Source organism: Procambarus clarkii, chromosome 52, assembly GCF_040958095.1.
Source record: "Procambarus clarkii isolate CNS0578487 chromosome 52, FALCON_Pclarkii_2.0, whole genome shotgun sequence".
Lineage (NCBI taxonomy): Eukaryota > Metazoa > Arthropoda > Malacostraca > Decapoda > Cambaridae > Procambarus > Procambarus clarkii.
The window spans coordinates 2,513,663-2,539,228 of NC_091201.1; the positions used below are offsets into that span (position 1 = coordinate 2,513,663).

Sequence of the window (25,566 nt, forward strand, 5' to 3'; positions counted from 1 at the left end):
GTTATGAGAACAAGCTGTTGTTTTGGCTTCTGTATTATTTGTTACTGTTTAAGACATCTTTGGTGTTTACTTTCTACATTACCAAATTGAATATGCAGGGGAATTAACCCTTAAACTGCACCAATACCCTGGTTTGGTAATTTACAATTACAATTTGTTTTAATAACTGGAAGATGTGTATGCAAAGGTAAGGAAAATACCAACAAAATTTCACAGTATGCACATCATTTAACCTTGTGTTGACCTGATGAAGCATGGGCTTCTGTCAGCATCGTGTGTTTGGTATAGATCATGACAGTTCGTAAGTGACCAAGAGGTGAAGTGTGTACATCTCCCATTATAGTGGTTTGATAATACAGAACATGACATTTTGTGGCGGCCTACCATGACTGCCAAGCAATGCAACACACATTTACAGGCACCTTAGCATTCAAACAGTGGCACATAAAATATTTATGACAATCACCATATTGCCCAATACATAAAACTTACACCTTACAGTTAATGAAGGAATTAGTGATGCAAAGTATTAGCATTTGTCTTCAAGGCATATAGTTTCAGGTTGGACTTAAGGTTTATCAACCTCTTGAAGGCCATCACAAGAGCTTTCTGACAACCAGCAAATATACTTTACTACCTGTTGAAGCTTCTGATTGCTCAATATACCCACTGCCTGGTCTCTGACCAGGCCTCCTGTTTGCTTGTCTGATTAATCAGGCTGTTTGATGCGGCTGCTCGCAGCCAGATATACAAGCCACAGCCTGGTTGATCAGGTTTCCTTTCAAGATGCTTGTCAAGTTCTCTGTTGAATACTGCAAGCGTGTTATGACCCCCCAGGTAGCCTCATGAGAGAGGTCTGCCTCACAGTAAGAGTTATTCCCCACCAGACCATAGTGAGGAGTCAGGGAATTAAAAAGTTCAAGCAACCGTCATTGTATGCGACCAAGGAGAATATAAATTACGGTTGAACATCTTTGATAAAATTAGGAGGCGAGAGGTCAACTGCATGTGACCTGCCATGTGAAAAATAACGTCATTGCAGGAGCATGTTGTGTACAAAGGTCTTAGGACGTCACTTGTCGTGAGAAAGTCTGAAGCGAAGGACGCACATCGACGCTCATGAGGAAGAAAGATATTTGTGGCTTATGGAGAAGAATTTGTGAAAAGTTTCGTAAGTGAAGCACGAGGAAGTTGTGGGAGGGCGATTTGGTGATATCTCTTAAATGGTGGCAACAAGTAAGGGCAACCCGAAGCCAGTTGGGTGGTCGTGCCCTGAGGAACCACGGTGGCAAATCCTACATGAGGATTGAGTGGGCAGGTGTACCCAATTGGCACCTATCCCATGACCTTTCTCACACAAGTCAAGATTGAGAGGAGCCAATTAGTGGCAGTCAAAAGAAAATTGTGTGGGCGACTTAGCAGAGCACCAAATTTGGATGTCGTGTGCCGAGCGTCGCTATCACCATATTTTGCAGCAAGAGCTTGGTATATTGCCACATGTTGCTTCATGCAGTGAAATCATGTGTCAAGTTAGAAAATCTGGGCATATCGTATATGCTCATTTCGTATTTAAAATCATATTTAATCATATTTAAGTTCATTATTGGGTGACTCCAGTGTGTGCTCCACTCGTATTAGTAGTAGAGGTGGTGATTTTTTTTTTTTTTTAGTTTATTTTATCGGCGGCTCCCTGACGAGGTGAAAGCCCATAGTAAAAATTGGCGACACCTGAGTGAGTTCAGGGGGCCCCTGATAGAGGTGTCGGGCAGTTATGACCCCGTTTGTGTAAGGGAAGTGTTGAAAAGTCTTAGGCCTTTGATGTTGATCAAGTTTTCTCTCAGCATGCCTATTGTGCCTCTGCTCTTCAGTGGGGCTATTTTACTCATCATTTACTTTAATTTATTTAATTTTTAATTTATATCGCTCACAAGAGCACTAATGTCTTAAATTATCATTGGCGTGGCATCTCTTATTCGTGGCTTCTTATTATCCAACCTGTCATTTTTCTTGCTGTTGTTACCACAACTTTGTTGTTTTTTAAAAGTAAAGGTCTTCTGACATGATTACTCCTATAACTTTTATGTTGCTTTTCCTTCAAAATCATGATTTGACTGTAGTGTTCCATGATGGAAAAGTCACAGATGAAAGATGAACCAGCAACCCATAAATTTTGTCAACAAAATAAAAACTTATAGGCAGCACTTACCTTTAATATAAATAGAACCATTCCGATCCTCTCCCAGGACAAGGGGATTCCGTTTGTTTTTCTTAGAAGTTGGCATTTTCTCTAGGAGGTCATATATGTATTCATTGTAGATCTCAGCAAATGACACAAAGATAGCATACTTCATACTTTCAGTATCTCCCAAATCCAAACTTGTGCTGTCATGATACTGACTCTCCATACCAGAAGATGCTGAAAATATTACAAACGCGACACTTTGAAGTACATGTACAACATTAATTAAAGCTCAGTATGTAAATATATTAAATATATTAATATAATATACTGTATTAATATAATATATTAATATATATATTAAAGCCCCCAAGTTTCAGTCACATTAACCCTTAAGCTGCTAACTTAATAGCTGATATCCCCCATGTGCTCAAGACAAAAATCGTTCCAAAATTTTTTTTCCCCCAAGACATTGTTAATTAGCCTTCAGGAGGCACAAAACTCCAAATAAGAAGTCTCTAGCTCTTGTGGTTTAGCTGTAGTGGCCTGGAGAAGTTGCATACCTGCATTTTTAGGTGAGGTGCTCTATGGGAATAACTTTGTTGATTTATTTTAATTGATTCTCACTTTACTTATTTAGTTTTTCATGCTAACAGGTTGTATTTGTGTCAAAGATACTGTCTATTATGTATAACAATGAAAATATATGTATGGATATACGAGTATAGATATTCAAACATCCACATACTTATTCATAATAATATATGAATACCAGTATATATATGTTATAAGCCTAAATCTTAAAATTGCATATAGCACACATTTTGCCTCAAATATATACATGGTAATCACTCATTTATTGCTAAAGATTTAGTCTCCTCTATGACTGCCCTAAACATTCAGACCCATGGATGGTGATGTTGCCAAGCAATGGTCATCATTTTCTTACTAAGGCCCTAGAAGGAAAGTGAGGGACTTGAGATTTTTTTCAAGATGGGGGATGGTTACTGGTGACCTGAGGAAGCAAATGTGAGCCCTATGTATGTGCAGGACTATTTTAAATATTTTAAATATGCAAATCGTATATATATAATGTGCGCCTATCCGTAACAGTACTCCAATCGCCTATGTATGTTTTGCACAACTTAAGGGTTAATATGTAACACAGTTTAAAATTTCAGCTGTCTGAGCTAACTGCAAGTAAGCCAAAACTCCTAGGTTATGCAAAACGACCACGGTACATACCTGGAGTGGGTTTCGGGAGTAGTTCTACTCCCCGAAGCCCAGCCTGAGGTCAAGCTCGACCAAAACCAGGTGTGCCAGTGCAACAATAACCTAACATACAATCCCTTAGAATAATAATGTTCTAGCAAAACAAATCTAAACGCTACCAGTCTACATGACTATCAAAACAATGTACCTACCTCTGCTCACTTCATTAAAGGGCTGAGACATCCTGCTTATTTCAGTCAACTGATGAGAGGAGTTAAGGCTGTCATCACTTGTAGACAACTTTGACAGACTCTGAAATTAATAAGACCAGTATATCTTACATTAAACTAATTGCATGTTCTTGACCAATATAAATCAAGTGGCAGGTTTAAGGAAAATTATGTTTTCGAAAAATCGGCGTTGAATGTAATGAAACGCCAGTTACTGGGTGAGCCCCGAAGGGTCCCTGAAGCCATCTTACTGATAAAGTGCCATACTACTATAGTGTCATCAATTGCAGAGTTCTTTGTAAACCTACCAGGGACCACAAGTAGAAACCCCCACCCCCCCTCAGACACAAAGAGAGCAATGGCCCATGAACACTTTACATTTAAAGTAGATCATCTTGCCATCTACCAGGGAAGACTCCCAGGAAGGTACGTGAATCAAAACAAACTACTGTACTGCCTAGTTGAAAAGTGTGACCTACATCCCCACAAGCGCAAAAGAACTCCCAAGAAAGCAAACAAACAAGCAAAACCTCGTCCAATTAAACGGCGGCTCATTAGCTCCACCTCCAGCAGAGGGAAGGGGGGGGGGGGTTATCTTGAGATGATTTCAGGGCTTTAGTGTCCCCGCGGCCCGGTCCTCGACCAGGCCTCCACCCCCAGGAAGCAGCCTGTGACAGCTGACTAACACCCAGGTACCTATTTTACTGCTAGGTAACAGGGGCATAGGGTGAAAGAAACTCTGCCCATTGTTTCTCGCCGGCGCCCTAGGATCGAACCCGGGACCACAGGATCACAAGTCCAGCGTGCTCTCCGCTCGGCCGAACCGGCCGGGGACAGGGGGTGCCAGCCTGGGTAAGTCAGGCCACCACCATTCAGTTCTTTGAATGATGAAAACTGCCGACTGGAAGGAAGAGAGTGTCAGGGAGCATCCGGGGCTCACCCAGAAACTGGCTTTCCATTACACACAAAGCTGGTTTTCTGTGGGGAGCCCCAGTGGCACCCTGAAGCTAACAACACACAGAAAGAAAACGGGGAAGAACCCGAGAGGCAGCAGCCCCCACAAAGCACATCCTGACAAATACAGCCGGCCACTACAAAAGCCCCAAAGCAACACAAAGCAGCATAGGGCCCAGGACAGTCATGAAACCCCCGGAGGTCAGGATCGTGACTAACACTGCCATTGTTTGGTGCATCTAAAGCAGCACAACCTCGTGCTCCTTTAGAAATTAAACGTGAGCAAAATGATTAATATGGTAGATTTGATAACTAGGAAGCTGAGCTTCCTAGCTCAGCTCCTAATAGCAAGTGTGTGCCTGGAGTTAGCGAAGGGTGTGTTATACTGGAGGCATTGTGTCAAGTCAGGTGGCGTTGTCAGGCGACCACCAAGCTGATGCTACGCTGAGTACGTGGGCCCATCTCACCAGCTTAGTGGTTCGTTATGGTGCACAAAAATGTAGGTAGATATATATACTGTATGTATGTTGTATCTAATAGCCAGACTGCCCTATTTGGCCTTCTATGCAAGACCCAATTTGCCTAATAAGTCAAGTTTTCCTGAAGTTATATATTTTTCTAAATTTATTTCTTATAAGAAATATATAACATAGAAATATGATCAAACATAACCTAACCTACCTTAACCTAACCTAAACTAACATATCTAAGTCAGGTAATTCATGTTCTTAATATAATAATATTAATTCAAATACTGTAAACCATTTGGAAACAATTTTTTTTTTTAATAAAAAGCAATCTGCCTATTAGGCAAATCGGTCTTGCACACTAAGCCAAGCAGTGCATTCTGGCTATTAGGTTTATCCAAAAGGCAAATCTTGAACCCCAATAAAAGGCAGAGAGCAGAGGATACACGATCACCCTCACCAAGTATTCAAGCCCCAAGGAAGAAGCCAAGTAAAACAGACAACAGCAAGGGTCAAATAAGAGCAAACAAAGCAAAATGCCTCAAATTATCCACACAGTACTTAGGTCACACCTGCCCTAGTTATTGCTGCTCACCACCAGACAGTAGCACCACTGGAGCTGCTGGCTCCATGTCAACAAGCCTTCAGCCATAAGCCAAACAAAGGCCAAACTGACGAACCAGGGAGGGAGGCCCTCCCAGCGAGAGGCATTTCATTGGATTCAATGTTGATTTTCTGGAGGCAGAATGGTGGCTCCCTGTTGCTAATTAACCACAGAGAAAAGCTAAAATGAGAGCCACCAGGGACAGAGAACGAAAGACCAAACCTCTGAACTATAGACCCAGATCAAACAATGCATCGCCAATGGCAGCGAACAGGTCGAGATAGACAACCGATACTGGACATCAAATGATGCATCCCCGGAAGAACAAACCACATATTAATGACTAAAGGACCAGTTTGGAAGGCACATTACCATTGTGGACTGAGAAAATGTAGAACTAAGCTCAGAGCCAATCTTGAAAATTTTATCTTTCCTCTCTTCTTCTCTCTGAATATCTCTCTCATCCAGGCGCATGATGCTACAAAAATATTGGGGCTTCAAGTCATTTTTCTGGTACTGATGTTCTCCTACTGTGTTGAAGACTACGTCCAAAGTTCGTGGCAGAATTCCTTGGTCAGTAGGAGTACCTGCCGGTGGAGATAAATATAGCAATTAATTTGCAACATCTATTTAATCAATATTCCTTATCACTATCCACATGATTTAAGAGCCCCAGTTCTATGCTTAGTAACCAGAATCAAATACAGCCAGCCCCCGTTCAAGTTAGCTGAATTTCTTACCAAGAATGTCCAATAATTAATTCACAGTTTTTTATACATCCCAGTTACCCCTGCTATTTATCCACACACATTCATCATTTACCTGCTTACTCCTGCCATTTATTCAGAAATGATGAACCATCAAAAATTATGGTAATCCAATTCATTTAGATTACCAAGCTCTTACAGAATATTTATTTTAAAATATTAGCTTAAAGATTCTCTACATTTCTATTTTAAATACATAGAACTAACCAATTTCAATTTGTTAACAACAGAATACAGAGTACCCTTACAAAAATGAATTACATGTACATTAGGATATACACGTAATCGACTTGCGAATGGTCCAGGACGGACCGAAACGTCGTCGTCTCTTCACTTTCTAGTGTATGGTTTGTTCAATACATGTATATTATAATGGAATGCTTGGTGGAGTGGAAACAATCGACTAGCGAAACAAATCTTAATTCAAGGTTATACGGTATGCAGTCCAAGCCATCATGCTTGGATAAGCTCAAATGTCTTAGGACTGTACCTGTATATTACATGTGTTATAATATTTTATTATTCCTTTTATTCTTCTTCACTAAGAATAAAACACATTTGCTTTCCTACACCTATCCTAATCCATTTAACCTCTTGGCTAAAACAATAGATGCCGGATCAACAAAAGAACTTAGAATGCAACAACAAACCTCAGTCCACATCAGTAGTTAAAAAGTTTCCATGTTATGTAATGTTTTATGAGGTTCTCTGACTCCCATAATAGATCCTCAACCTGGTAAATGCTTCCTTCAAACTATCAAACATGCACACACCTAAAACCTATTTATACAATTTAATTTTTACATATTTAAAGTTCTGTATGTTATTTTGAATGTTGTAATATGTTGTGTACAATAAATATATACTGGATACTGTATATTAAAGTCCATTCAAGTCAATTTACAAACCTGGAAAAAGCTTTCTTGTGTGAAAATTTTTCAATAGTCTTGTTCCAAACTCTTTCATTATTTGTCCTAAAATAACCAAAGGAAAATATGAAAAGACCATACCTTTCCCGATTACAATGGTAGAAAAAGTTAAAAAAAAAAATAAAAAAAATAAGTAAACAAGAAAACAACGAAGTAGCACAAATTATAAAGAATTTATAGGTTTTCTAGTAACTTGTTACTGAAACATACACAAATTTATTACTAAGTGTGATTATTTGTTGCATTTAATATATTATATACATCTGGAACACTTATGCCTTGATATTGACTTGTTTAAAAAAAAAAATTATCTAATGACAGTTAAAATCTATTTAATTTTTACTACCTAAAAACTGTTTAATGATTTTTCATGGTACAGTATATATGTAAATACTACATTAGTGATTAGACATGTAAAACCATAATAGAATAACAAAACTTTTATGATTAAGATTATTGGTGATATTTATTGAACATCTTGGAAACACACAGTACTTTGGATTAGGTTACTATAGAAAGTGAAGACAAGTTTTGGGGGGTTTGGTTTAGTGGCACAGCTGCACTAGATATATATTATACAATATTTAAATTAAAAATTTTTGCTTTTTTGGGGATGCATTTTCATGCTCCTCTTTACTCGATTTTGAATTATTCTACTTCTCTGGTGGTTGCCTGGTCCGAGCTGCTGTTTATCTTCTTATCCCAGAGGCTTACATAACTTACATCCTGGCTGTTCCAGTAATCCCCAAGCAGAAACTTGTTCAGTTCTCACTTAAAAACTTCCACTATTGTTCCAGCAACCTTATTAACTTTTGTTGACACAAGATTGAAGTGGTGGGCCTCTGATGTTCACAATGTGATGTTCACAGAGGTGGGCCTCTGTGCGTATGGCACTCCAACTTTTCATTAGATTTATTTTGCACTTTCTACAGTACTGTATCTCTTACTCAATTGCCAAAAGGGGGCAGCCTCCTGGGCCCTTACCAGGAGGGTGGGAAGGTGGGGTGAAGAGGTCATGCAAACTGCCCCTGGTGGCCCCAGGCCCCTAGAAAATGACTAGATATGAGTGTGTAAATGGCGACACCTAGGATATATAGTGCCCCACCTCTACACATAAAAAGACGAAAATGCAGAACACCTTATTTGGAGAGTCCTAGCTTGACCAGGGCTAACAAAGTAAAGACCCAGCAAGCCCTGAACTGCAAAACTGTTTCCTGCCAAAAGGGGTTGGGCCATCAAACACCACCACACCAAACACTAACAACAAAAACACTCTCTTACCAGCCTAGAGACTGGCAGAGACAAAAAAGGTGGCCAACATCAAACACAAAGCAGTGAAACAGCCAGAGAAGCCAGACTCAGATGGAAGACCCATAACTTTACCCAGAAACACAACATAGCAGATAGCGGTACACAAGAAGCTGGTCCAGTAAACACCCATACACACCATAAAGCAAACCATTAAGCATGAAAACTTCAGTGCTGAGATAATAAAAGATAACCTATGTACAAAATTATCTTAATGGCCACCACGTAGCCAAGGTCAGGGTTGGGTAGACACTAGGGTTGCCAGTCCTGCCGACAACGTTATAATGGCAGATGCTGCCACCTAATGGTGGCATACTTGTTTCCAATTATTACCTTCCATGTGTTGAGAGTAATGCTCACTTGGGTATTACAATACATTAATGGGCTCAGCAGTGGTGGCTGAAACTGAACTCTCCATTGTCTTTTCCTATATTATCTTTATAAGATATTTGGCAAAATTTTCTAGTCATGGTTGGAGACACAGTAAGGTCAATGCGAGCCAAGTAGATGAAACGAGTCCCGGGTGGACCATAATAATTGCCTTAGAAAATATTCAAAGGGCCTCAGCTCAGACATATATAGGTACAGTATATATATATATCCATATCTATGAGTAATATACTAAAGTTAATCTATGTAAGCTTACAATATAAACACTTATTAAAAGAAATGAATGGCAAATGAAATAGGATGAATAGGTAGATTGGTGGAATGATGGCTAAATAAAATACTGCAAATGTGCTGGGCTAATGCTCCAAGGTACAAATAGAAGTTAGGGACAGAAATTTGTAGCCCAATAGACTTACCTTGTACGGTGTACGTTTTGCCAGAATTGGTGGCTCCATATGTGAAAAGCAAGCAGTTCTGGCCACTAATAAAATCCTTAACCAAACCCAAAGTTGCATTATCAAACAATTCTTTCTGGGTTGTGGAGGGTCCATATATATGGGAAAAGGTGAACCTGGAAAATTAACTTTTTTTAATTATGCCTCTGCACAACAGAAAAATTTTAACATATAAAATAAAAACTTATACAGTAAATGCCATATTCATTGAAGTCAAACAAATTTCTAAATTGCCTTTATTCACTTTTTGACAAAAATATTTGTAAATATATACTCTACTTACTTTTGGCTAAGTTTTGCAATGCCATGGTTGCTATTTTTGAAGGTATTGGAGGAAGCAGGGGCAGTAAGTATAATGCTGTGCTTATCCAGAATATCAATATGAATATCCTGAAAACAAATGTATTTCATTATGCCAAAGAATATTAGAGCATTACTGATTACACAAATTTGTAATACTGAATATAAGGAGAGTAATACTGAATAAGGAGAGAAAAAGAATGGGCACGAAAGGAATTATAAGGAGAAAGCACAAAGGCATTACGACTATAGCGCACTTGGAAGGGATCAGGATAAGGACTTGCGATGGGATGAGGGAAAGGAATGGTACCCAACCACTTGGACTGGTCGAGGATTGAATGCCGACCTGCATGAAGAGAGACCATCGCTCTACCAACCATTCCAAGTGGTTAGGCAGAATGAGTATGAGTAATGGGTAGATTCTCTTGGGCTGAAGAAATAATTTAAAACGAACTTCTGACACTATTATGAGGGTTTTTTTAACACCAGATCATCACTGGAAATCTTAGATTGAACAAAGAAGGGGAGTAGCAATATATCTTTGAAAACTTTAACCATAACATCAATGAGGGGATCAAAACTGAGCCCCACATGGAAATTATTTGGTTAGACAAATGAAAATAATATTAAGTAACAATAATTACATACAGGCCACCAAACAACAGATTGGAAGCAAACCATATATGGGATGAAATATCTAGAGCTATCATGGTAAAACAGTATTTGTGTTATGACTAAATTTAATCAAATCAATTTAAGTAACTAAATTGCAAATGTTGAAGCAGACTTTTTATTTTTAAGAGTTGGTTGACGAACAAAAAACATAATAAGGACATTATGATATTTAAGGACTTCCTGAAACAATATAATAAGGAACCAAAATGGGAAAATATTTGAGACAGTATCACCAAAACGGGAGAGAAATAAACAACACAGAAACAGGGACCGGGTTACGGAACAGTGATCACGAAAAAATCAGATTTTACATAGCATGGAAAAGTTATGCAATAGAAATCTATTTTGATACTGGACTTCCAAAATGTTTATTTTTAAAAATTAAAAGTTTCTTGAAAAGGATAGATTGGGTAGACCTAAACATACATGGTGGGCTCTTCTTGGGACATGATGGGGATAGCAGCAGGTGATGTGACAGGGATTATAATAGATTTAAATTACAATTTGTTTAAAATATACTGTATTCTTAATATGGCCCACAAACATAGTATACCAGATAGATTGATTAGGTCTAATAACCCTAAATTGATAACCATAGGACTAAAGAAGATTATTGGTAAAAAAAACAGCAATGAATGCAACGAAATGCCTCTTTCTGGTAGAGCCCCAGTGGTCCCCCGAGCTATCTTGCCGAGATTGCTCCTAGTTACTAGGTCACAGTCGCATTTCAGTTCTCTGGGGACCAGAGCCAGAATCTGGCCTTCACAGAGGCACAGTGTGCAACAGTCTAGCACCCCACCAATAAAGCATCAAGAGTGTCAGCAAAGCACTACAGACAATAGCAAGGTTCACAAAAAATGAAACCTTGAAACCATCAAACAACTTTCCCATATAATTAAAAGACCATCATTGAATGTAATGAAACGCCATTTTCTGGGCAAGACCCTTCGGCTCCCCGGAGCTATCCAGGCTGATATGTATCTAGTAGCTTTCTGGCATCAGTCAAAGTGCATGGAGTTCTTGCCTACCAGGGACCACGAGCCAGAACCTGGCCCCGTCAGACAAGCAGAAGGAGCAATGGCCTATAAAAAAAAAAAAAGTGTAGTTGGGAGCATTTTACGTCTGCCATCGACCGGGTCTGGCACCCAGAGAGATAGGCGCCCCAAAACAAACCCCCTATTCTGGTGAAAATATTGCTACCAAAAGTCAAACGATTGGACAGAACTCCCCAAATAAAAATTAACAAACGAGCATGACGTCATCACGTTGCCGTTGTATATAGTGATCATATCACCTTTTCCTCCTACCTTTTGCTTTGGCATATATAACATCTCTACTTTCGTTTTTCAGTTCCAGAAGCCATGTCGTAGCAAGTTTTTGCAACTTTTTCAGTTTATTGATGTGTTTCTCAAGATATGGGCCCCATAAAAGAGTTGTATATTCCAATTTATTCTCACAAATGTCTTGAAGTTTCTTTAATATTTCACCATGTACTTAAAAGCAATTCTGTACTTGGAAAGCATAGCATATGCTCCTTGCACAATATCCTTTGTGGTCCTCTGGTGGCAGTCTACTGTTCAGAACCACCCCTAGACATTACACACAAATCACAATAGCGTGATGCATCGTATGAACAAATCCACAAGGGCCATGATGAGGGTTCGAACCTACGTCCGAGAGGATCCCAGACGCGCCTTAATCAACTATGCCACAACACGGTCAAAGAATTGCAACCGAAAGTTCATCTACCCTCACACGGATCCTGCAGTCTCTCTGAAACACAAACCAGGGTTTTACACAATTTTCCCGTGCACCTGGGCTCGGTCAATAAGCTCGGGTGCACGGGGAAATTGTGTAAAACCCTGGTTTGTGTCTTGGAGAGACTGCAGGATCCGTGTGAGGGCAGATGAACTCCCGGTTGTAATTCTTTGACCGTTTATTGACAGTCGATTAAGGTGCGTCTGGGATCCTCTCGGGCGTAGGTTCGAACCTTCATCAAGGCCCTTGTGGATTTGTTCACCCCTAGACATTTTTCATTGGTTATCTTGAGATGATTTCGGGGCTTAGCGTCCTTGTGGCCCGGTCCTCAACCAGGCCTCCTTTTTGTTACACCCCCCAGGAAGCAGGCCATAGCAGCTGTCTAACTCCCAGGTACCTATTTACTGCTAGGTAACAGGGGCATCAGGGTAAAAGAAACATTTTGCCCATTTGTCTCCGCCTCCAACGGGGATCGAACCCGGAACCTCAGGACTATGAATCTGAAGCCCTATCCACCCAGCTGTGAGGCACCTATGTGGTGAAGTTCTTTACTGCCTTTCCACATAATTTGAAGGTTATGTGGCACTTATTTTTTCTCATTCCACATTCCATAACATGACATTTGCTGACATTGAATTCCATTTGCCATGTGTTGCTCAATACACTTATTCTGTTCAGTTCATCTTGAAGGGCATGACAATTCTCTCTTCTCTTTCCTAGTAGATTAGCATCATCAGCAAACGTATTCATATAGTTCGGTATTCATCCTGGTGTGTGGAGCCCAGCCCAGTAAATTAACTGTCTGGTATCATCACAAGTGTATGACTAGGAAAACTACCCTGGGACCTGTTGACCAAACAACACACTAGGAAGTGATGAGACAACGACGTTTCGGTCAGTCCTGAACCATTATCAAGTCGACTGTGATACCCTGGGGCCTTTCTGAATTTACCTGAATTTACCCGAGGCCCATTAACACTAGTGGCCTCGACGAGGACAGGATGCCAGACGCTTGTTGGAGATCCCCCCATATGCCTTGTAAGATAAGGAGAGTAAGATTTGCCTTGCCTTGTAAGATTTCTCAGGAGAATGTCCATAAGGTATCCCTAGCAAGGAAAAAAGGTATCCCTAGCAAGGAAAAATAATTATTAAATAAAATATAACAAGCCATGTACCTCATCATTACACGTTTCCTCTGGAAGATTTGGACGCACCCTCAAATATACCTTCAGGGTCTCTACGTCAACATCCTCAATAGGTATGGACTGGAATACATTATTTAAATTCTTGCAAGGGTTAAAATTATTTTCTTGATCCACAGTGTAACTGAAAAAGGCAATTATGAAAAATAAGTTTTAGAAAAATGTCACTACAGGTATTGTAGTCTTCATATTGCAATGTTTAGAATTCCACAGCAAACACCAAATATCCCGCAGCTTACTCATTATCAACAGCATGAAGGTACGAGAGGCGGTCATCCATACGATTCATTTTCCTCGCTTGCAAACATGAAAATTTAGTCTCCCTGAAACATGAATGATTTGATTAATTACTAATATCAACATTATGGAACTCATGCTGTAGAGGAACATTTAGAACAAATATCTTTGAACTAAACAAAACTAAGCATTTTTTTATAAAACAATTAACTTATTTGTTTATTGCAACCAACTGAAGAAAGCCCCAATGGTTCCCTATGTCTGTAATGTCAGTAATGTCCCCTTTTCTGTTAAAAAAATAGGAAATACTACTGTACAGTATATTCATTAACAAGCACTTATGACACACTTGGGTATAGTAGTGTTCTCACAAACCCAAGGACCCCAACTATCATCAATCAATCCCAGTCCTCAAAATATATGCTTGAAGGACCTTGTGGATGTTGGGTACGAGTGTGGCTTTACTGTGCCATGTTTGACTGGACAATGTCCCTCATGAAGTTAGCGAGCGCGGGCCCCAGCAAGGCACAGTGCCAGCACTCCCTACCCCTGATGGACTGAAACACTGGTCCGGTAAGGAAAAATGAGCCAAGATTGCCTGAAGGTGTATACCTGGAGAGCACACCCAAAGTGTACTGTATACTGTACTGTACATATAATCATTCTACATACATCATTAACCAGAGTTACTGGCACTCAGTACTGCAAGATCACCCTCAAACATTCAGCTCCAGAAACATCACTTCATTTCCTGCAATGTTCCTGGTATGAGTGACAGGAATGTGGAATGCTTTAAACCAAGAGGAATGTTGAAGCCAATTCCAGCCACAACTTTAACAATATGATGAAAACTGTCAACATTGAGTCAGTTAGGAGGCCAGATATACACAGTACAGAGGCGGTTCACGGAGCTAGAGCTCACTCCCCCGTAGTCAGTGGTGGGCAAGCACACCAAGACACAGCTGGACATGTAGCACAAGAGGTGAGGAAAACTCTCACAATGTTAATTAGGTAGTTCTTTTTTTCTTTCTAAATTGGTCGAGAGAATTACAGTTTTTAATCTGGTTAAGAAGGCCCTTCCGCAGAGTGGAACACTGAGTCACTTGTACAGTGCGTCCTGATACATCAGCAAATATTGCACGTGTGTGAGAGTGCATGTAGCAGACTGCACATAGACATATAGGCCCAAGAGGCCTACGGTGACGAACTCCCTCACAACACTTCTCCCGCCAGATCACAACTAACACACACTTCCCCCATATTCCGCCCACGAGAGGAGCCCCTGGGGGCAACACGCACCACGGGGGTGACTGGAGGGCGTGGCGGGAGAGGAGGAGGCAGGAGAGGAGGTACAGGAGGCCAGGAGGCAGGAGGAGCAGCGGCCGCCCAGGTTCAAACTGTGTGTGTGTGGACCAATGGGCGGCGGCGGCCCCTCAACACCCCGGCATATATGTACCGCCTTCACTCTCCCTCTACACCCTCCCCTCTACCCTCATACACACACCTACACCTATATTATTATTAACAAAATATTTTACGGGCGTTTACATGTGGTTGGTGTTATTTATTGGCACTTGTGGGAAATCAGCTGATTACCAACGTCAGTGTGTTTTGTTATTATTTTTTTTTTGTGCTTCAAACTTTGGAGAGTTGTGAGTGTGTTGTGTTGGTGGGTAGCTGGGTGCTTCCAGTGGTGTTGCTTCATGCTGGTGTTGTGTAGCAGTGTTTCTTGGGGAGTAGTAGATAACCTTGAGTGTGTGGTTAAGTGTATGGGTTGTTCCTGAGTGAGAGAGTAGCGGAGGTGGTGATCCCTCTCACTGGTGAGAGGGACCATCTCACCGCCGCTCACAATACCAGCCTCGCATACTCTCACTCCACATTATTTTGTTATTTTATTTGTATATACAAGATTTCTTATATTCTTGTAACGCCACTATCATGCGTAGCTTTTCAGGCAGGGCCTTAATCTTAATTTTCCATGGAATACGACCTGCCAAATCGTTTAACAACCAGGTACCCATTCACTGTTGGGTGAACAGAGGCTCCAGTTAAGCATGATGGCGCCGGCTCTCAGGTCCTCCACTCTGGCGGACCTCTGGACCTCTGGCGGTCCGTGGACCCCGCGTCCACGGACTGGTCATCATTCTCAACTTCTCGACACTGCCATCACTCGTCTCCAGATTGGTCACACCTGCCTGGCAGCACTTCTCCATCGTCTACGGCTGGCAGATTCTCCATACTGCCAGTGGTGTCCGACCCAAGATGGTACAGTGGAACACCTTCACTGCCCTCGATTTCATAGCGCTTGCGTCAGACTACAGAGTGCCGTTCGTAGGCTGAATTTTCCCTGCCTCACGGTTCCTGTCCTTCTTGACGGGGCAGGTGCGAGAGATGAAGTCGTCCGTTATGACATCTTTCTCCATACCTTCCACTTCATCCGTCATGTCTGTGGCCTGAAGAGACCGTAAAGTATGTGGCCTGAGGAGATTGTAGGGTCTGTGGCCTGAAGAGACTATAGGGACCCCATCCCTCTGCTATTTCCCGGTATCGGGCAGTCGGGGCGCATCCGATCCCACGATCGTCGTCGTCCCTAAATCAACAACAACAACAGGTAAGGATTGGCGCCCAGTCAATCCTCCCCGGCCAGGATACAAACCCAGGCCAAAGCGCTCACAAAGAGCCGGGCGAGTGCTTTACCACTGTGCCACGGTGACTACTTATAGTAGTGTACAGTACTTTATACTTGTGCTTCCTCCCACTCAGTTCTGTAATATTTCTTATAATAACCTTAATGCTGACCTGGTCCCAACACCAGCAGTTGAGACCTCGACAAGAACAGTCTCATAATGCCACTGTAAAGTATCAGGTTAGATAGATTAGTTTTTGTTCATTATGTTAATAATATCCTTCGCCATACCTTCTGCTTCATCCGTCATGTCTGTGGCCTTCGCCATACTGTGCCACAGCACTTCACCTCATACTGTCAATATAGCTGTAACTGTTAGTAACACCAAACTGGTAATTGTCAGCAAGCAAAAGTGTTGATTATTGGAGCTGTCAAGATGTTTACTGGGGCAGAGTTACAGTATTTGAATAATACATTTTTTTAATAAAATACAGAAGATCAGATTGCAGGGATTGCTTAGTAGGAAAAGCATTTGTATTTCTATAAAGCCAGTAAATATATGCTTCAGGCATACCTAATAATGAGTACAACATAACTTTTTAGGCTAACGCTTAATACATTGTACATGCTGTAGTACAGTCGGGTTCATTCTCGACGCACAATTGAGAATTCTGGATTTGAGTCCTGGGCGGGACAGAAATGGTTGGGCACATTTCCTTTCACCTAATACCTCTTTTCACCTAGCAATGAGTAGGTACTCAGGAGTTAGTCAGCTTGTTGTGGGGTTGCATCCTGGGCAGGGTCAGTAATTTAGCATTGGGGGGGGGGAGACCTCGATAAAAGCCAAACATGTATGAATACACTCTGGCTTTCTGTCCCCCGACACAATGAATTATATAATACAGTAGCTATTTTCCCCACGATGCCTATATTTTTGGGCTAGAATATAGAATGGTTGATTGTGTGCAGTCAAATGTAAAATGACCTATTGTCTAATGGCATACAGTACATTTTAGAGAATGGACGAAGTTAGAGAAAGTGCAGCAATCACTTCGGAGTAATTTTTGCATTTTCTGTATGGGACATTTTATTTGGTGTATTATGGTTTGCCATTGTTGGGAACAGGAAGCTTGTTAGATTCATCAAGGTCCCCTAGGCCAACAATTGACTTTCCTCAGGATGCAACCCACAACAGTTGACTATCTCCTGGGTGTCTCTATATTTCTAGTTGAACAGCAGCATTTGGTGTAAGGAAACTTACCCAACCATCTTGTCCTGCTCATAAATTAATCTAGGACTATTAAGTTGAGCCAACTGCACTGACTACTACTCTACATACCAACAAATTTGACCTGAAACTCTATCCAATATAAAAATTACCCTTAGGTTAATGTGGGGGTTTTCTTTTTTGCTTTCATGACTGCAATGCGTACATCGCCAATGTACATGTGGCAGGCACTTCACGAAGCTGTCGGAATTAGCAGAATAGAAAATACGAGAGCAACCGTATAGGGCCTGGGAGCAAGGTCAAGTTAGAGTCCTTGAGGGTCTCTTCTCAGACTAGTCTCACCTGGTCCTGCTCCACGTTGATCGTTGGAATCTCCTCAATGATTTAACACTTTAAGGGACTCCTAGGGTCCTCATCACATTTATAGTTTAGTGAATATAAGCAACTCGGTGTTGAAGACAGCTAGAGCTGAAGGCTTGAGTAATGTTGGCAGTATTCAGAAGTGGTTTAACGGAAACACCGCATAAAGCTTAACAGTAGTTTATTTACTAACTTAACCACTAATACACAGGGTGCTTGATTTACTTTAGATTGGCATCAGCAAAGCTATGGTTATATTAGCGAGACTCTCGACGTCTGGCTAATCGACTCGTATCCACTCGTGGAGAAACACCTAACTTAACACAGTTGACAGCCAATCATTAACATGGCAACCTAAATGCCGGTATGCAAAGGGATCACAAGAGTTCCAACCGGATACTCGGTAATGATGATATGCAATAAATCAACAAATACACTGTCAATGGGACAGGCAATAACATGCACAATAATGATGTCACACAATAACTAAATGTGTGGTGTACTGTATGTGAAGGTCACATTCCCAGACTAGTGAAATGCCACACAGATAAACACGCATACGCAAGTTGATAGTCGGTGACTTCAACTTGAAATCCATAGACTGGGAAGCATATGAAGCTAAAACAGAAGATTTTTGGACCTGTAAATTTGTAGACCTCATCCTGGAAACATTCTTGTATCAACATGTTAAACAAGCTACGAGGATGAGGGAAGGGGACGTTCCCTCCATGCTAGATTTGATATTTACCAGGAAGGAGGAAGAGATATTTGACATTCAGTACCTTCCTCCCTTGGGTAAAAGTGACCATGTCTTTTTGGGAATAAAGTATGCAATGCGTTATAAGCTGGAAGAAAATAAGGAGGTTGAAGCAGTTGAAAAACCAGACTTCAGGAGAGGACATTATGGTGACCTTAGAAATTTTTTTAGTGAGTATAATTGGACAGACTTGATGCTAGGCAAGGAAGTGAATGAGATGTATGGCAAGTTTTGTGAAATATATGATAAAGGCACAAAAAAATTTATACCAAAACAGAGATGCAGAACTAGGAAACAGGATTGGTTCAATAGAAATTGCGAGAGGGCTAGAGACCGAAAGACACACAAATGGAATCAATACAGGAAGAGGCCGAACCCCCAAACATACCAGCGATACAAAGATGCGAGAAACAACTACACGGCAGTGAGGAGAGAGGCAGAAAGAAATTTTGAAAAAGGGATTGCGGACAAATGTAAAACAGAACCAGGTCTATTCTATAAATTCATAAACAACAAATTGCAGGTAAAGGATAATATTCAGAGGTTGAAAATGGGAAATAGATTCACGGAAGATGAAAAGGAAATGTGTGAAACACTAAACGAAAAGTTCCAAAGTGTGTTTGTACAAAATGAAATCTTTAGGGAACCAGATACAATAAGAATTCCAGAGAACAACATAGAACACATAGAGGTGTCTAGAGACGAAGTGGAAAAAATGCTCAAGGAGCTCGGTAAGAACAAAGCAGCTGGCCCAGATGGCGTTTCACCATGGGTTCTGAGAGAATGTGCATCTGAGCTCAGCATTCCACTTCACCTGATCTTTCAGGCATCCCTGTGTACAGGAATCGTAGCAGACGGGTGGAAACAGGCTAACATAGTTCCAATCTACAAAAGTGGCAGCAGGGAAGACCCCCTCAATTATAGACCTGTATCATTGACAAGTGTAATAGTGAAAGTATTGGAAAAACTAATCAAAACTAAATGGGTAGAACACCTAGAGAGAAATGATATAATATCAGACAGACAGTATGGTTTTCGATCTGGAAGATCCTGTGTATCGAATTTACTCAGTTTCTATGATCGAGCCACAGAGATATTACAGGAAAGAGATGGTTGGGTTGACTGCATCTATCTGGACCTAAAAAAGGCTTTCGACAGAGTTCCACATAAGAGGTTGTTCTGGAAACTGGAAAATATTGGAGGGGTGACAGGTAAGCTTCTATCATGGATGAAAAATTTTCTGACTGATAGAAAAATGAGGGCAGTAATCAGAGGCAATGTATCAGAATGGAGAAATGTCACAAGTGGAGTACCACAGGGTTCAGTTCTTGCACCAGTGATGTTTATTGTGTACATAAATGATCTACCAGTTGGTATACAGAATTATATGAACATGTTTGCTGATGATGCTAAGATATTAGGAAGGATAAGAAATTTAGATGACTGTCATGCCCTTCAAGATGACCTGGACAAAATAAGTATATGGAGCACCACTTGGCAAATGGAATTTAATGTTAATAAATGTCATGTTATGGAATGTGGAATAGGAGAACATAGACCCCACACAACCTATATATTATGTGAGAAATCTTTAAAGAATTCTGATAAAGAAAGAGATCTAGGAGTGGTTCTAGATAGAAAACTATCACCTGAGGACCACATAAAGAATATTGTGCAAGGAGCCTATGCTATGCTTTCTAACTTCAGAATTGCATTTAAATACATGGATGGCGATATACTAAAGAAATTGTTCATGACTTTTGTTAGGCCAAAGCTAGAATATGCAGCTGTTGTGTGGTGCCCATATCTTAAGAAGCACATCAACAAACTGGAAAAGGTGCAAAGACATGCTACTAAGTGGCTCCCAGAACTGAAGGGCAAGAGCTACGAGGAGAGGTTAGAAGCATTAAATATGCCAAAACTAGAAGACAGAAGAAAAAGAGGTGATATGATCACTACATACAAAATAGTTACAGGAATTGATAAAATCGACAGGGAAGACTTCCTGAGACCTGGAATTTCAAGAACAAGAGGTCATAGATTTAAACTAGCTAAACACAGATGCCGAAGAAATATAAGAAAATTCACCTTCGCAAATAGAGTGGTAGACGGTTGGAACAAGTTAAGTGAGAAGGTGGTGGAGGCCAAGACCGTCAGTAGTTTCAAAGCGTTATATGACAAAGAGTGCTGGGAAGACGGGACACCACGAGCGTAGCTCTCATCCTGTAACTACACTTAGGTAATTACACTTAGGTAATTACACCGTCGATTCACCTATGACCTGTGACAGGTATGAGGTGAGAACTGTGGTTGATATCTCAGATCAACACAGACACAATAAAACAATGACAAGATCTTGTACTTACAGATAGGGTACCATTCCTTACTCACTCACTCACTCAGGCACATTTATACAAGCACTCATAGGTGGCCTGACAGCTGGTTTCACTCGTAGACACGGAGGGTACTTGCAGTAGGGTGTGCTGTATGCTTAACAGACAGACACACGCACACACACTGGCACTGGCGATGAGTAAGGTGGTGACATCATGTAGTAGTGAGGGCGGCGGCGGGCGCTCGAGGTACTGAGGTACTGGGACGAGTAGCGGCTGGCGGCGGCTGTGGTACCATGCAGGTACACTTGTGGTAAAGTCACACACAGGTTACTTAGGCGGCGGCACTGCCTTAGTTCAATCTAAGTCACTCACAACGATCTTTGTCACCAGGGGTTACCTGATACCAGTCTGTTTCGCTCTGGAGATTTGTCACTTTAGGCTTCTGAATAATATATCCACACTCGAGATTCTGGGCGAGTGTGTGGTATAATCTTCAGATGCTGAGTTAACTTGACGGTGAGGAATGGACGGTTGTTCAGTCTATTGGCCGATAGACAGAACAGCTACACGTCCTCTTTGCAAGAGATCCCTCACAAGAATGCTTTTGCCTGAAGCTCAGGGCATCTTGTTTGGCACACACAAGGGGATTACAATTTGACCAGTAGCATTGCAGCAAATGGGCGGGAACCAATCATATTAGCTAGTTCGATGAGCAGTAGCAGGAGTGACGTCATGAACACGTCACGACCACGTTATAGCTGTTATTCACCATCGCGCCGGTTGACCTCAGAGGACAGACGGTCTGGCGTCTACCCTCTGTCTCTCGCACGGGCAACAGCACATGTACTCGCTGACCCTTTGGTGGCAAGTATGCTTAATTCCCTGTATCTACTTCCTGCCTGGACATACGGCGGCCTCCGTATTATGAAAATGTTCCTGGTTAAGTGGGCATTCTGGAGATACCCAACATGCCAGGTCACTATCCAGGGTTAAGAGAGATAGGCTTGTGCACAAAGATCAGTGCACTGTGCACTGCAATGAGCCATTCAAGTCAGCTGTGGGAGAATCTTGAGAGACACTCTCTCACAGTTAAATAAGGATTCATTATTCAGCATCAGGTTAACTCGTCACTTTGAGGTAGATGGTAGAGCAGCGGTGGTCTCGCTTCATGCAAGTCGACGTTCAATCCCCGACCATCCAAGTGGTTGGGCACCATTCCTTCCCTCCTGTCCCATCCCAAATCCTTATTCTGACCCCTTCTAAGTGCTATATAGTAATTACCTAAGTAATTACCTAAGTGTAGTTACAGGATGAGAGCTACGCTCGTGGTGTCCCGTCTTCCCAGCACTCTTTGTCATATAACGCTTTGAAACTACTGATGGTCTTGGCCTCCACCACCTTCTCCCCTAACTTGTTCCAACCGTCTACCACTCTGTTTGCGAAAGTGAATTTTCTTATATTTCTTCGGCATCTGTGTTTAGCTAGTTTATATCTATGACCTCTTGTTCTTAAAGTTCCAAGTCTCAGGAAATCTTCCCTATCGATTTTATCAATTCCGGTTACTATTTTGTATGTAGTGATCATATCGCCTCTTTTTCTTCTGTCTTCTAGTTTTGGCATATTTAATGCCTCTAACCTCTCCTCATAGCTCTTGTCCTTCAGTTCTGGGAGCCACTTAGTGGCATGTCTTTGCACCTTTTCCAGTTTGTTGATGTGCTTCTTTAGATATGGGCACAACACAACCACTGCATATTCCAGCTTTTGTCTAACAAAAGTCGTGAACAATTTCTTTAGTATTTTGCCATCTATGTACAGTATTTAAAAGCAATTCTGAAGTTAGAAAGTTTAGCACATGCCCCTCGCACAATGTTCTTAATGTCATCCTCAGGTGATAGTTTCTCCTCCCTTCCTAGTTTTCCTGTCACGTCTCCAAACTGAATAGCCTCTTGGGAATATGACTTCATTTATTATATTTCCTTCAAGTTTTGTCTCTGATAATGCGACAATATCTGGGACCCTAAGCTGGATTATATCTTGCAACTCCAAAGTTTTTGACCTTACTCCATCTATGTTGGTATATACAATTTTCAGGAACATGTTCCCTTTTCCTTTGCTCTTTACTCCCCCTTCCACTACTGATCTTGTTGCTTTGTTTTTATGTACCATTTCACAAGCTTTCCAGTCCCTGTCACTTTGTAGAAAAAAGAATTTCTGTCTTCATTTCTATCTCCATTTAGACATTTTGCCTCAATTAGGTTCATTTTCAGCTTTTCTCTGTCTTCCTTGGAGAGGTCTTGTCTTATTGACCAAAGTTTTCCAACCTCATCACTCTGTAATTTCCTGGCATTTCTTAGCCCTTCCATCATGTTTTTCACTCCATTAAACGTCACCCTTAAGGGGCGGTTCTTGTCTTTCTCATATTTTCCTATTCTTCTAAAATCACTGACATTTTCCTTGGAGCCTTCTCCTAAACCTACTATTTTCTCTATGATTTTCATCTCTTCTGCCGCTCGGTCCACCCTAGATGAAATTTCTTTCTCTAAACATCCAAAAATGATTATGGACTTAGTTCTATCTGCAGTGTTTTGTACTAGTTTACTGTTGGTAACCAGTTCTTTCCTAATTGCTTGCCTAATTTCTGCTTCTTGTTGATCATTTTTGGTTTTGACTTCCGAACACACTTCTTTGATAGTCTCTTTCTCTTTTACAACTTGAGCATATGTCGCTTTTATTTCTTCTTTATACTTTTCTAGTTCTTTATTCACCTCCTCTGTGTGAGTTGTCAGTGAAGGTTCCAGTTGGAGATCCTTACCTAACTCTATGTTAGCTCTTAGGCTCGCTTGGAGTTGTTCACCATATGAGTCTATTTTCTTGTTTATTTCTTCAAAGTCAACACACTTCACTTTCCACGCCAGTGACCTGACTCCTGATCACTCTCTCAACTACTTTTATTATGTGGAACGTTAGTGCAACTGGTCTATAATTCTTTGCCAATGCTTTGCTACCACCCTTGTGTAGAAGGGCAATGTCTGCTGCTTTAAGCGCATCTGGTATCTCCCCCGTGTCCAAGCTCTTCCTCCACACTATACTGAGTGCCTGTGCTACTGGCACTTTGCATTTCTTTATAAATATTGAATTCCATGAGTCTGGACCCGAGGCTGAGTGCATGGGCATATTGTCAATTTCTCTTTCAACATCTGCCACACTCGTGTTGATATCAGTTTTATTTACAGGTGTTTGAGTATCATTCATAAAGAAAATGTCCGAATCTTCCACTTTCAATTGCAGTACAATTGCAACCGGGAATTACACTGACTTCACACAACTGGGACATCCACTGACTTCACACAACCGGGAATTCTACTGACTTCACACAACAGGGAATTCCCAGTTGCAATTCTTTTACCATGTCGTGGCCTAGTTGACTAAGGCAGCGTTTGGGATCATCCCGGGCGTAAGTTCAAAAACCTCATCACGGCCCTTGTGGATTTGTTCATTCTATATTTTGTACTTTTCTGCTACTTCCATGGCTCCAGTTCACCTGACCATGAACAGTGTACTCGTTCTTCAAGTTGGGATACAATGCTTTTATTACAGCAGTTTCTCACATTTAATGTACAGTACAGTATAAGACATTGACTTTATAGTAGAATGTTTAAAAAATAAAAATAAATTTACTTTAAGAGATTTTCTACCTTTTCACTCTGCACTAAGACAAGGCTTCCTTGATTGTTTGATCAGTCAGGTTATTGATGATTACAGATGCATGCTTGCATATTCATTATTGTCCTGTTGACCCAGTGGCACCTGCAGGTGCCTACAAAGACCTTCCTTTACACTTATCTTTATACCTGCAAGCTTATGAGTCTTGAAGATGTCTTGAAAGTATGGTTAGGCTCTTTTCCATTTTCCTTTGAGTTTACAAGAGTATATATATATATATATACAGTATATATGGGAGTACCCAGTATACACATACACTGTACTGTACTTTGCTTATTACTGTTTCCATTCCTTAAGATGCATATTATATTAACATGTTATTAATGACTTGTATCTTTGGCAGGTTTACGAGCATTTATTGCAATGGCTGAATTGATAAAGATTTTACTGGATTTCTCTGAACGTGCTGGAGAAATTGCCCGATCTATTCGCCAGGAGCCTAAGCTATTTGCTCTGCTTGTTGAAGAAAAGGGTGAAGCTGAGAAAAATCAGCGATTTGATCATGACTTCAAAACTTTAGCAGATGTGTTAATTCAAGAAGCCCTCAGACACCATCTTATTCATGTGGTTTGTTACATAAGTTTATATTTAAATCTATCAAATTATCCATGTACCATAGACTAGTCAGAAAATATCTAGTTGTTTTTAATCTTTTGTTGACATTCATGGTTATATATTTCCCTTTATCATTTTCAATATGCAATACTTTTGTTTATTATGCACACCATACCCATCCCATGGGCGGTGGTGAAAAGGGTTACAGAGGCACATAATCGGTTCAGGTCTAGTGCTATTGAGGTCCTGAAGAAAAGTTCAATCCATATCAGTGTAACTGTGTACTTAAAGTTTATTCATAAAAATTCAAAATA

At 40.9% G+C, this 25,566-nt stretch overlaps 2 protein-coding genes across 5 annotated transcripts in view; one reads left to right on the forward strand and one right to left on the reverse strand.

The window, feature by feature from the left end:
• Window positions 1–15,160, reverse strand: part of LOC123763713 (kinesin-like protein KIF20B) — an 86,867-nt gene extending 71,707 nt beyond the window's left edge. The window contains exons 1-8 of the mRNA XM_045751009.2: window positions 14,967–15,160; window positions 13,670–13,753; window positions 13,404–13,554; window positions 9,779–9,885; window positions 9,457–9,611; window positions 6,019–6,233; window positions 3,604–3,703; window positions 2,207–2,416 (exon numbers count right to left, since the gene is read on the reverse strand). Of these exons, the coding sequence (XP_045606965.2) occupies window positions 2,207–2,416; window positions 3,604–3,703; window positions 6,019–6,233; window positions 9,457–9,611; window positions 9,779–9,885; window positions 13,404–13,554; window positions 13,670–13,719 (988 nt within the window). The 5' untranslated portion in view covers window positions 13,720–13,753; window positions 14,967–15,160. The remainder of the gene's footprint in view (window positions 1–2,206; window positions 2,417–3,603; window positions 3,704–6,018; window positions 6,234–9,456; window positions 9,612–9,778; window positions 9,886–13,403; window positions 13,555–13,669; window positions 13,754–14,966) is intronic.
• A 109-nt stretch (window positions 15,161–15,269) lies between these two features.
• Ipp (inositol polyphosphate 1-phosphatase) overlaps window positions 15,270–25,566 on the forward strand; it is a 42,583-nt gene continuing 32,286 nt past the window's right edge. The window contains exons 1-3 of one of the 4 annotated variants that reach the window (XM_069304263.1): window positions 15,298–15,319; window positions 24,263–24,428; window positions 25,041–25,264. In XM_069304263.1, the coding sequence (XP_069160364.1) occupies window positions 25,061–25,264 (204 nt within the window). In that variant the 5' untranslated portion in view covers window positions 15,298–15,319; window positions 24,263–24,428; window positions 25,041–25,060. Of the gene's footprint in view, window positions 15,337–22,613; window positions 24,429–25,040; window positions 25,265–25,566 lie in introns of those variants that run through there. The other 3 variants (XM_045751007.2, XM_045751008.2, XM_045751006.2) reach the window with 3 other exon arrangements.